At 43.1% G+C, this 13781-nt stretch overlaps 1 protein-coding gene across 2 annotated transcripts; it reads right to left on the bottom strand.

Annotated features, from left to right (window-relative positions):
• Nucleotides 1-1060: 1060 nt before the first annotated feature.
• Nucleotides 1061-13742, bottom strand: LOC123649902 (WD repeat- and FYVE domain-containing protein 4-like). 2 transcript variants are annotated; one of them, XM_045568210.1, is made up of 4 exons: nt 13568-13742; nt 7642-7847; nt 6795-6964; nt 1061-1715 (listed from the first exon to the last, which is right to left on the bottom strand). In XM_045568210.1, exons 1-4 carry the CDS (start codon nt 13708-13710, stop codon nt 1674-1676), a joined length of 561 nt encoding a protein of 186 aa, XP_045424166.1. In that variant the 5' UTR covers nt 13711-13742; the 3' UTR covers nt 1061-1673. The 2 variants fall into 2 exon arrangements, with proteins under 2 accessions (XP_045424166.1, XP_045424165.1); XM_045568209.1 differs by lacking the exon at nt 1061-1715 and having other exon boundaries at nt 6705-6964.
• Between the last annotated feature and the right edge of the window lie 39 nt (nt 13743-13781).

The raw sequence follows: 13781 nt of genomic DNA, 5'->3' as shown, positions 1-13781 counted from the left end.
AGGAATATATCTAGTAAGTGAGGTGCAAGATCTCTACACTGGTAATCATACAACGTTGTTGGGAAGAAAATAAAGAATACCTAAATAATTAGAGGATTATATGATGGTCAGGGATTGGTACACAATATTTTAAGGTGTCAAATCTTCCTGATTGCAGAAATTTTATGCATTATTCTTTGATTAACTTAAAATTACTTTAAGCAGAAAAAAGGAAGACATATTCAACAATATTAAACGTAGCAAACAGTTAAGTAAGGACTTGAAATATCCAAATCTGTTACCCAGGGAGTCAGTATTGACCCTAAAAGAAATATTTCACTGTGTTTTTAGGGGAAGAAGGCACATGGCTTTGGGTTTACATGGAAGGTAAGAATGCTAATAGCATACTGCCTAAGAAAACCATGCACACCATATACATGAACTTCTCTTTGTTAACTGGTGGGACTTACTGTCTGCCACTTCCTGCATGTGAAGGAACAAAATGGAAAAGCAAGAGTATCCAAGTGGGCACTTTTGTTGTCCCTGGAGATCCCTGTGTCATCTCCAGAAACAGTGACATGCTCCCATCAGTGAGAAAAAGCATGAGTCACATTCTCGTATTCCTTCACTCAGCACACACATATTAAGAGCCTCCCATGGGCCAGACTGGCCAATCCCCCTAGAGGACAGGGACACAGCGAGGTGGCTCACAGGTCCTCCTCCTCTAGGAGATCCCCGCACTGAAACATACTCATTTCACCAGCACACAATACCTGCTATAAAAGGTAATAAACCGAGGAGAGATGCTGGAGGCCATTGCCTCAGGCTTCCCCCTCTCCTCAATGGCCAACCTGGAATAAATGCCTCCCTCACTCCCAGCCAGGGAGGAAAAACTCAGGGGACCTTGATCAGATCCCTCCAGTGCTCAGTCAACTACTGCCTGGAGACTGAGACAATATGTTGAATCTCTGAAGAAGCCAGTTATTTCTGTGTTTCTCAACATCAAAGCTCTTGTGTACCAGAAAAGATCAGTTTTGAGAGCGCTGGGCCAGAGCGGAGCTTCTTGATAACCTTAGGCAATACCTGTTAGAATTCCCAGGGGCCACGACAGTTTAACTGAAGATGGCCTGTTCCTTGGTCTGGCCTGCCTTCTCTCATTGGCCTCCCAACTGTCAATCAGACACTGGCCCCGCCCCTGCAGTTCGTGACTCTTTTCACAGGCTGATTCGCCCCGCCCCTTTGCCAATGGGGTTTCACGTCAACACAGACGCCCTCCCTTACTGCGATGCCACGCTCCAGCCGCGTGCCACGCCCCCGGGCCACGGAGCATGCGCTCTGTAGGTCGCGCGTGCAGGATTCCATCCTGTCAGCCAAGCCCTGACAGAAAGCCTTTGGTTCCTGTCAGACCCCTCCCTCCCCAGTCTGCTGCCGGGCTCTAGGGGGAGGGTTGGGGGCTCTCGCTCTCCACCACAGCTAAGTTCCGGACCCAGGAGAAACCCTGGAGCCTGCAGAGCACTCAAACGTGCAGCGAAGTGTCCCAGCTTTGCAAAGGGCCTTTGGAAATGGATTCAAAGGAGAGCTGCTTCCCTTGTCTGTAAACTCTGTACCATCATCATCCGCTTGTGCTTGAACGGAATGTGTTCCAACAGCTCTGTTGAGCAGCACATGCAGAAAATATAGCTAAAGAGTCAGGGTCAATTTCTTTCAGGGGGTCTTGCCACGACAGCATTTCCAAGCTGAAATGAATCAGAATGGATAAATAGTGATTATCACAGTAAAATAGCACTCAATGATAAAAAAAAATGAATTACTGATATGCACAACATGGGTGAATCCCACGAAATGTAATGAGAGAGGTCAGATGCAAAAACAATACATACTGTATGATTCCATTTATATGAAGTTCTGAAACAGGCAAACTAATCTATGGTTACTATTGGGCAAGGGCATAATACCAAAGTACAGTTTCAGGCAAAAATTAAAATAAAATAATAAAATCTGTACAGTCTGAGAAAGATATGTTAGAACTATTCACTACAATTAAGTTTCTAGCCTTTTTTTTCTTATTCTTTCAGCTTTTGTCTTTTATATTTTGATTCCTGTCTCCTGTATTTGGTAAATGATGCTTTCAAGATAGACATCTTCATTTTACCAAATCAATCATTGTGTGACTTTGTTCTTGTTATGTATACATATATATTAGATCCCAGAAGGCTGGGTCTTGTTTTTTACTCAATCTAAAAGTCATATCTTTAACACAGGAATTTAATCTTTTTATGTTTACTATTACGATATAAAGATTTGGTCTTATATTTTTACTTCACTTACCATATTATATATTTTCTTTGTTTTAAATGCTTGTATGTAATTATTTTTATTTGCTTTATTTTTTATAACATTAAAACATTAATTGGTTACATAGGTAACATATTCCTTATGCTACAAACAGAAAATATATGCCTTCTTAGGCACCCCACAGATTAACTGCACATTATCCTACAATGGAACCATGAATAAATTTATCAAAGATGAAAAATGTGCAGATCATATAACCCAACCAGGGCAAAAACAAAATTAGAAATAGATAAAAATAAAAAACAAGAAGCTCAACCACACGGATTTTAAAAATATGAATCAAAGAGAACTCTAAACTGCAATCACAGAAATTCTAGAAAGCAATAAAAAAAATGAAGATACCAAAATCAAAATTTTAGAAATCGACAGGAAAACAAAATCAGGGGACTGATAAATGTATCCAAGGAAGTTGTCCTTTAAATAAACCCACAAGCCTTCACCTCCTTAAGTACCAGGAGAGGCAGGTAACCAGAGAACATGGACACACAAACTGAGACTGAGAAGGGGAAATACACTCAAAATGAAATGAATTAAAAGAGAGTATTTGTGCAAATTAAATAAATGGGAAATTATTTTAAAATGTCAATTAACTGAACAGAGTCAAAAAAACAGTTAAAAGTCTAAACAAGTCAATAATCCTGAAACAAACTTAGGGCCAGTCAGTTTCATCGGAACAATTTAAATAATATAAGAATCATGGATTTAATATCTTCTTGAGTATAAAGGAAAGCAGTCTCTTTTAAATATAAAACTAGCATAATACTGATATCAAAACCTGACAAAATTATAACAAAAAGAAACATGCAAGCTAATACTATTTATATACATGCATACTAAATCATAAATAAAATATTAACAAACAGAATAAGAACAGAGTGACTAAATGAGGTCTTTGCAAGAATGCAAAGAAATCTATTGGTGTAATTCATCACAGGTAACTGGTTAAAAGAAAAAAGGCATATGATCACCTAATTATATGCTAAAAATTTAATAAAAATGAAAAAATTTTCTGTTTCAAAAAGGGAAAAAAGTGGGATCTGTGCTTTCTCAGCATAATTAAACACACACAAAAAAAAACTGGCAAAAGATATAAACAAGAAGTTTACATTAAGATAAATAGAGATAGAACAAAATAAATAGAGATAATTAATGAGCATATGAAAAGTGGTTTCAACCTCAGTAATAATAAATGTAAAAGAACTCCACTATGAAAGCATCGCAGTTTGGCCGTGCTGCGGAGGCTGTGGGGGTGGGCCGTGCACATCCATATGAGATACTGAGATAGAAACTAGCTGGTGGGATGTGTGTGCGTAATGGCTAGTGAAATCCTTCTAAGAAGTGCATCTAAAAGAAAACACACAAAGTATGCTTTGACCTGCTATCCCGCATCCCAGAATTTGTGCTGAGGTCATAAAGCTAAAAAGAAAAAATTATTTAAGAAAGTTCATTACAACCATTTTATAACAACACACACTCCAAAAAACAGCATAAATTACTATTACAAATATAGATGATTCCCACATTTTTCCACTTTATTGACATGGAAAGATGTCCGAAAACGTTGAGAACAAAAGGCAAAAGGAGTTTATGTGGTCTTGTGGTCACATCCTCTGTAAGGATATGGCATGATCTTGGAGACGTGTCCAGAAGGATATTCCACTAAAGTTCAAAGTGGTCATTTCTGGGAGGGTGTATGTCAGGTGATTTTTACTTTCTGCTTTTATCTTTTGTTTAAATGTTAAAGATAATCATGTATCATTTTAGAAAAGCAGTAAGTTTCCCCTTACAATAAGCCTCCAATGGCACTTGGTGTCTACAGAATGAGGTTGGAAGTTTCTAGCCTCTCCTGCAAGTTCTTGCTGATCCGACTCACCATTAATTAGTCACTCCTGCTCACAGGCCACATGGCCTTCGCTCCACATCTGAGATAACCTCTCTATCCACGTCTAGTGGACCTCCAAGGGCCAGGTCAAAGGCTTCCCGCTGTGCAAACCTCTGCACGCTGTGCCTGTAGCTGGTTGCCACCTGTCTTCTCTGACAGGTCTTTGCCTCACAGGTCACTCATGGGCGAGGCCTCCCTGTCTTGGTGGAGGTGGGCTCCTTGAGAAGAGGGGACCCTTTTCCTCCTCAGTAATGTTCCCTTTGACTGAAGGCAGTAAATCTCCCAGTGAAGAAAGCCAATGTTTACACAAATGCTTAAATGGAAAATAGATGTCCCCAGGGAGCTTTATGTGCTTCTTGAGGACCATTAGGCTGAGATTCCAGTTGTGCACCTGAGTCATCCCTAGGAACCTTCCCTGCCTCTTCTAGCTCATCTTGCTAGTTACCAGCCTTGCTGGGAAGCTGCAAGGAAAAGTCAAGGTGACCCTTCCAAACTGGCCTTCCCATTAGAACCTCTTCAGGGCTGCATGTGGGGAGTGGATCTCACCTGGCTCGTGGTCGCTTTTAGCATTTTGAGGAGCAGCAGGGCACCTTCTGCGCACAGCCCTGCCCGGAGAACTTCTTCCTGGTGGTACTTCTGCAGGAGCTGCTGCAGCATGGCATCAAGGCTGTCCTGAAGGAGGAGGCTGGGGCTGTAAGACCTGTGTCTACACAGGAAGGGGACCAGCTTTGCAGCTGGTGCATCATGTTTCTGGGGGGCTTTAGTGGGAAATGCAAAACAGCATAGTAGCAGTCTAGGTGAGCCCATGTGAAAAACCCCAGCCCAGTTGATGTTGCATAAAGAAAACACACACCTCTAAGAAGGTGCTGAATGAAGACTCCCTAGCAACTTGCATCGAGTTTAGTTCCTCTGGTCTGACATCACAAGTACTCAATGTCCTAATCAACTTTAATGAATTTTTGTAAATGGGATTACATAAGACATATGAAGAATTCAAAGGCTTCAGGGGAAAGGACAGTGCAGAGTGTAGAGGAGAGAGCATGAGGTTTAGAATCAGAATGGCCTCACTTTGTCTTTTTAATATCTGAGCTCAGGCAAGCTATTCAGTTTCTTGGCAGTTCAGTTTCCTTCTCTGTGAAATGGAAATTACATTATCTACCCCATGGGATTCTTTAAATATCAAGCAAAATAAAATATGTAAAATATCTATCATGGATCCCAACACTTAGCAGATGTTTGTTTCCTACAATATGTTAGAGAAATAAAAATTTAGGGTCTCCATTACCTTAGCACAGCACGTTAAGAACTTTATTTTGAAGTGCGACCTATAATACTATTAGTCTATATCAAGATTTAAATCTGTTAACTGTAAAGATAGGCAAGAGAGGTGAATTTTTTAGCCTTCTCTTTGCAAAGTCCTTCCCCTCCCATATTTCACTTCAGTTCAGTTTGACTCAACTCCTTAAGACCAAGAAACAATTTCCAAGTCTGCTATTTGTCAGGTGTCCAGGAAGGTGAGGAAAAGCTGGGTTTGCTGTTCAGATGCTTGGTAACTAAGGCGGAAGGCAAGCATGCAAACATGTTGGTACCATATAAGGTAAAGGTACACTGAGGCACAAAGGAGGAAATGGTTCCCTCTGCCAAGGGAGTCAAAGCAGGAGGTGGCATCTGAGCTGAGTGCTGGCGGAGGACACTCCACCCAGGTGGGTGATGGTGGGAACAAGGAATCAGTAACAGCCAGTCTCACTGGGGAGGTGATTTAGCGGAATCACAGATAAACGGTTGGCGACTTGCAGCCTGCTTGGAAAGACAAGTCAGGCCCCCCGAGATGAAGGATCCCAGTGCCAGCTATGGAGTCTGAACCTGATCCCGCAGGAGCGAAAGCAAATGAACACTTGGACTGTGTGCAAGCAGGTGAGAGTGGGTGGTGGGAAGGTGCACACAGTGAGCGCAGACTCCTCGTTGGAGAAATCTGGCCAAGGAAGGACAGGAAAGCAATAAACAGGACAGCAGTTGGCCACGTGTGTGAATTCAGGGGCAGCTTCTAGTTTTAAGTGGGACATGGTTTAACATACTATGGTCTATGAGGAAAGAGTCAGCAGAAAATGAGAAACTGAAAGTACAGAATGAAAATGAAAAAAGGATAACTATGGGGTGAGGTCACCCAGGGAAGGAGCTGAAGGAATCCAAGATCAGCCATGGAAAGCCTCCCTTTCCCAGGGTCAGCACAGGTGGATGGTGGATAGCAGGCTGCCGAGGCAATGCCACCCTCCAGCATCATGTAACTTCCCCAGCTGTGTCCAGATGGGGAAGATTTGAAAATGGGCTGATCCAAATCAGAGACTTTCCAGAAGAGATGATGGGAGGCAGAGGCCAAAGAAGCCAAGGGGCTGGTAGGAGGCATGTGGCAGGCCAGCCAAGGGTGCGGGACTGCTAGGGGAGGAAGCAGGTCAGAACACAGTCCCAGGGAGATAAACACTGGGAGATAAGCAGAGAGTGGCTTAGGGGATGGCCTTAGTCACATGGAATCATAAAACCAAGCATGATGCTCTGTGCCAGGAGTGCTCCAAGGACTTACTTTGGGACTGTCCATCGGCTCTGTAAGTGGCGTCTGCAGGAAGAAGGTGGACACAATGAGGTAGACTTCTGGAATGTGAACATGGTGGGCCAGAAAGTCGCTCAAGACGCGGAACCCAGGAAGCCGGCAGGGACTCTGCTCAGGCAGTGGAGGGTGGCTCTTCAGGTTGTCTATTACAGGGGAGGGGCATGAAATCCATGTGAGAACAGCTGTCAATCAAGGTGGGGACTGGACACGTGAGGGAATACCCTGCCACCCTCCCACATCACAGAAAACACCGGGTAGAAATATACACCCTCCTCAGATGAGAACAGGAAAGTGCTCAACAATAATTCCTTCCCTGTTCCTGCCATGCTCATTCATTCACTCAAGAACAGGTTGTGAAGCTTACAGTGTAATAGGAGGGTCAGACATTATGCAATTAAATACCCAAATAAATGTATGCTTATGTATTGTGATAAGCACTACAGAGGAAAATGACAGAGGCAGAGAGAATAACAGAAGTGCCACAATTCAGGGAGACCCCTCCCTTCCTGGAGGAAGTGGCATTTGGATCCACATCGGAGGCATTCCAGGAAGAGAAGCAGAATATAAAGTGTCTAGGAGAGCAGAGCTAAGCAGCCCTTGAGGCGTGGAAGGCGGCCTCCAGTGCCCGGCGTGCAGAGAGGCTGCAAAGGGAGTTAGAGGGCGTTGGGGCTGGTGTGGGTGTGGGCCTTGGAGTCTGGGGTCAAGGGGATCCTACTGCAGGGAGCTGCAGAGGTCCCAAGTGTGTGGGGGGGCCTGCTTGGTCCTCACTCACACCCCAGGACCGGGTGGCGCCCTGCTTCTTGGAGCCAGCAGCGCTCACCCATCACAACGTCCACGCCCTTGGTGCTGCATTCCAACCAGGATCCCGCAGACAGGCCGTCTTTAAATCGCCCACGGAGGGAGGGGTTTGCCAGAAAGTGCAGCAGCAGCTTCAGTGCCAGTACAGTGGTGCCTGGATGCAGGTGGCCCTGTAGGAGCAGCAGGAACCAGTCGGGCCCCAGGTGCAGAAACAGCTCTTCCTTTGACCTGGAAGGTCAAAAAATGCAAGCAATTATCTCTCAGTCCCTGAGCAGGTGACATGTCCAGAAAATATGAAATGTACAGCGTCATGAGTTGCCTAGGAAAGGAAAGTTAAGGTCAACATTTGGATAATATTTGGCGAAGTACATATTACATTGAATGGTCATGCTTGAAGGTGCTGACTCGGGGAGGTGGGGCGGGGAGGGGATGGAGGTATGACTGCATGGTGAGTGCCAGGCACACTGTCTGGAGAATGGACACGCCTGAGGCTCTGACTCAGGGGGATGGGCGGGACACGGACAATGTATATAACCTGAGCTTTTGTACCCCCATGAAGAGCTGAAATAAAAAAATAATAAATAATAAATAAATAAATAAATAATCTAAAATAAATAATCCAAAAGAATGGTAAATAAAATGCTGGCAAGCATTTAGATGCTTTTGTCTATTAATGGCTGCAGTGTAAACTGGCCAAAGCCTTTCAAAGCAATTGGAAACTATGTATCAATAGATGTAAAAATGCACATGCCCCTTAAGAGCCCTACTTCAGTACTATTCACATGTACACAGTAGTGTATCCCAAGCCTCCCATCTAATTTAATTACCATCAACATAGTCATATAAAACACAAATGATTATTCACTGCCCTTTCTATAGACACTGATAAAATTAATCTAAATGGAATAGTCTAATGTTTATGCATTTTATCAGTTTAGGCAAAAATAAAAAACCCATGATGAACTGTCACTTTCAAAAATGAACTTTAAAATGATGAGTCATTTTAGAGACTTAACCGGAGGGCAGACGGTAAGTGGCCAACCCAGCCAAGATGATGGGTTTAGTGAAGGATCAGCCTTCTGGGAGGCAGGGAAGGGTCCTGGCAATGAGGGTGTGGCTGGTACCCACTGGGATGAGCTGAGCACTGCACTAGGAGTGAGGAGAAGAGACCATCCTCTCTTCCAGCCCTGCCTCTGATGTTTACCAACTGGATGACTTTGACAGGGCTCGTGCTGTGCTCTGGTCACTTCCCCAGTGAGGACGTAGATGACAAGGATGGTGGGTAATGACGGTCATGGTGATGGTGATGATGATGATAGTGATGGTGATGGTGATGATGGTGGTGATGGTGATGGTGGTGATGATGATGATGACGGTGATGATGGTGATAATGGTGATGGTGGTGATGGTGGTGATAATGGTGATGGTGGTGATGGTGATGATGATGGTGGTGATGGTCATGATAATGATGGTAATGGTGATGAAGGTGATGGTGATGATGATGATGATGGTGGTGATGGTCATGATAATGAAGGTGATGGTGATGAAGGTGATGGGGATGAGAGCAGTTCACTTATAGAGTATTTACAGTACCCCAGGCACCATTCTCAGGGCTATCTATCTATACATTGATTCATTTCATCCTCACCACAGCCATCTACTGAAAGTACCATTTTTGTTTTCATACAGATGAATAGAGAGAGGCTTAAGTAACTGACCCCCCAGTCCAGGGGAGGGGACAGGGCTGGGATTCAAACCCAGAAGGTCTAGATCCTGGAGTCCAGCTGTTAAGTGCTGCACTATAATACAACCCCTTCCAAAAAGATGGAGAAGAAAGGTGTTAGAACAGCTCATCTCCAAAGGACCTTTCAGCTATACCACATTTTGATTCTAGGAATGTAAAGCCCTGTAGGCTGGTAAATTTCTAAGCACCATTTGCAAGGCTGATTTACTGAAGGGTAACTCCTCACCTCCACCCCCAACTCACATACACACTAAGGTGTGCACATAACAAGACCAAGGATCTGGGCTGACTTGCTCAGGGCTGCCTCCTAGGAGCCAGGAACAGTGTTGGCACACAGTAGGTGCTCAAGAAATAGATGCTGAATGAGTGACTCCAGGGAGGCAGCAGGGGGGATTTAATGGAATCAGCTTTATGATTACACATTATTTTGAAAGCTAATTGAAGGTAGAGGCTTCCTCCAACTTGGAAAAATAACTAAATCACTAACAGTAAAGAGCAGAAGAATTTGGCAAGCCTTTTCCTTGATAGATGTTAATTAGGCTAACCATTTCTCTGAACTGGACAGCCACATGTAGAAGAATGAAACAGGATCCACACCTTTCACCTATCACAAAAATCAACTCACAGTGGATAAGAGATTTAAGCCTAAGGCATGAAACTATAAGAATTCTAGGAAAAAATGTTGGAGAAACTCTTATAGACATTGGTCTAGGCAAAGAATTTATGAAGAAGACCCCTAAGGCAATCACAGCAACAACAAAAATAAATAAATGGGACCTAATCAAATTAAAAAGCTTCTGCACAGCCAAAGAAACTGTCACAAGAGCAAACAGACAACCTACAGAATGGGAAAAAATTTTCACGTGCTACACATCCAATAAAGGGCTGATAACTAGAATCTATTTAGAACTCAGGAAAATCAGCAAGAAAAAATCAAACAACCCCATCAAAAAGTGGGCAAAGGACATGAACAGAAACTTTTCAAAAGAAGATAGACTAATGGCCAACAAACATGAAAAAATGCTCAACATCTCTAATCATCAAGGAAATGCAAATCAAAACCACAATGAGATATCACTTATCTCCAGTAAAGATGGCCTTTATCAAAAAGTCCCAAAACAATAAATGTTGGCATGAATGTGGAGATATAGGAACACTCATATACTGCTGGTGGGACTGCAAACTAGTACAACCTCTATGGCAAGCAATATGGAGATACCGTAAAGAGATACAAGTAGATCTACCATTTGATCCAGCAATCCTATTACTGGACATCTACCCAAAAGAACAAAAGACATTCTATAAAATAGACCTCTGCACTCAAATGTTTATAGCAGCACAAGTCACAATTGCAAAGATGTGGAAACAATCCAAGTGCCCATCGATACATGAGTGGATTAATAAAATGTGGTGTATGTTTACCATGGAGTTCTATTCAGCCACAAAAAACAATAGTGATATAGCACCTCTTGTATTATCCTGGATAGAGCTGGAACCCATTCTACTATGTGAAATATCACAAGAATGGAAAAATAAGCATCACATGCACTCATCATCAAATTGGTTTTAACTGATCAACACTTAAGTACACATATAGTAGTAACGTTCACTGGGGGTCAAGCAGCGGGGGGGAGGGATTGGTATATACACACGTAATGGGTGTAATGGGTGCGGAGCGCACCATCTGGAGGATGGACATGCTTGAAGCTCTGACTCAGGTGGGGCAAGGGCAATGTATGTAACCTAAACATTTGTACCCCCATAATATGCTGAAATAAAGAAGAAAAAATAAAAAAAATTTAGACTCCACAAGAATATAAAAATTGATGATTCTTAGAGCCTCAAATATATGTAAGTTAAAAATTAACAGAAATTGACATATACACTATTATAGTGGGCGATTTTTAATGTATCTTTCTTAAGTGATATGTCAAGCAGATTTTAAAAATTTAATGATAGGGGAAATTTGAATGAAAAAATTGACAGCTTCCATCCAATGGACATAAACAGAACATCAAATCTAACAATCAGAGAATATGTATTCTTTCTAAGCACACATGGGATATTATGAAAACGTACCACATGAAAGGCCATGAAGTCAACCTCAACTAATTTCAAAAGATGCAAACCACACCGTCCACCTTCCCTCGCCATGGTGGAGTGAGAAGTCAATCACAGAAACATGACTAGAAACACTCTGTAGCATTGGAAAAAATTCAAACAACATCCAAGAGTCAACTACAAATTACAAAGGAAATTAGAAAAATATTTAGAATTAAATAATATTGAAAATAAAACTTGTGGATTACAGAGAAATTTATATTCAAAAAGAAAACACGCAAGTTAAGAAAAAGAATACCAGAACAAGCCCAAAGATAGAAGGAAATTATAAGAACAAAAAATAATAAAACAAAAAATTTCAGTAGGAGAAAGAGGGAAAGTCAAAAGTTGGTTCCTAGGACCATAAAAAATAAACCTCGGCCGGGCACAGTGGGGTGGATCACTCGAGGTCGGGAGTTCAAGACCAGCCTAAGTGAGACCCCGTCTCTACTAAAAATAGAAATAAAAATTATCTGGACAACTAAAAATATATATAGAAAATCTTAGCCAGGCATGGTGGCGCATGCCTGTAGTCCCAGCTACTCGGGAGGCTGAGGCAGTAGGATTGCTTGAGCCCAGGAGTTTGAGGTTGCTGTGAGCTAGGCTGACGCCACAGCACTCACTCTAGCCAGGGCAAAAAAGTGACACTCTGTCTCAAAAAATAAATAAATAAATAAACCTCTGGCAACACACTGAGGAGAAGCCAGGGAAGACACACGGCTCACTGAGAGGCGTGACAGCCGGGAAGCTCACAGCAGCTGGCGGAGACAAACGTGAAGACGTTACACTGGAAGAGGCTGTATGCCAGTGAGTTGAAACTGACATGAAATGGGAAAATAAGCTTGAAAAATAACTTATCAAGAAAAATTAAAGAATAAATAGAAACTTATTTCCACAAGAATAAATCTCGTAAGAAAACTCTAAGCTCACAGTGTTTTACTGGCAAGTTCTATCACATGGCTGAGTGACAGAAGTAAACAATCTTTACATAAACTCTTCCAGAGCATAGAAGAGGAACACTGTGCAACTCATGCCATGAGGCTGGCACAAATTTGATAGGAAATTAGTCAAGAAAGGAGTATAAAGGCCAAACTCTCTCATAAACATAGATGCAAAAATCCTTTTTAAAAATTAGCAAATCAAACTCAGCAATAAATATAACATGAACAAGTTGATTTGTGCAGAAATGCAAGATTAGGAAACCAGTCAATTTACCAGAGTAACCTATGAAGCAAAAAAATCCTATGATTACCAGTATAATCACCTCTCACCACCACCACCCCACACTGCAGTCTGGGACATGGGAACACTCTTTGGATAAAACTGCACAGTGTCTTTCAGAAGGATAATCTATTGCAATATTAATTGCTATTCTGTCATTGATCCCTTAGAAGAAAGAAAAACACACCAACTATTGCTGTTGCGTTCTTGCATTTCCCCTCCCATTCCGTGGGGCGTGGGATGGGGTGGTTCTTTGTGTTCCCTTGCTTTAGTGGAATTCTGTGTCACAGAAATGAAGTAAAAGGCTGTTTACAAAAGTCTGAGCCCATGGAAGGGTGTGGCAGTGGATGCAGAGGAGCCATTGTCTTGTTAGGGGCAGTGGAAGCAGCAAGAAAGAACAGGAAGAGTCCCGTGATTGGCATGGACACTGTGGTTTGTGCCCTACAAACTGAAGGACTTCAACCTGGCCTCTGGCAGAGCCCTGGGGCGAAGAGAAGACCTCAGAAGGCAAAGGCTGCCAGCACAGCCAGGGAGGCTGGCCCAGGCACCAGGGCTCCTTGCCGCAGTAAAGATCCCAAAGGAGAAAGTGGGTACCTCAGCGGACTCCCGCCCCGGGTCTCCAGGCATCCTGTGAGCCTCCCTGGTTCCCACATGACTCAACAGCATCCTCCAACCCTGCACTGACTCAGACTGAGTCTTCTGTCAGCTCCCAGGGTAGCAGAGCTTGGAGGCAGCAATAACTTGATTTTAAGAAATGAGTCTTGTGACATTTATGCACACCCAATCTGTAGCTTAGCCCTCCCAACTACTGCAAAGGATGTTCGGGTAAGAAACAGGAGACAGATACACATCGGCAGAAGAAGGCAACAAAGCTCTGCTCTACCTCTCCTCCAGGTCTGGCCACTGCTTGCAGTCGCCTTGGGGGTCACTGCTAGCTTCTTCCTTCCGGGTATCCACAACTGGCTCCTGGCTGGCCCTCAGGGACTCCTTCAGGTCCCTGCGCAGGTGGAGGGTGCCACTGGCCATGCTGTCCAGAAAGCCGAGGATCTGGAGACAGCTCTGTACCCTGGGCAGGAAGGAGCTGCTGGAGGAGAAGG

Source organism: Lemur catta, chromosome 14, assembly GCF_020740605.2.
Source record: "Lemur catta isolate mLemCat1 chromosome 14, mLemCat1.pri, whole genome shotgun sequence".
In the NCBI taxonomy this organism is placed as follows: Eukaryota; Metazoa; Chordata; class Mammalia; order Primates; family Lemuridae; genus Lemur; species Lemur catta.
Note: the sequence above shows the minus strand (reverse complement) of the source record. Positions and strands in the feature narration are given on the sequence as shown.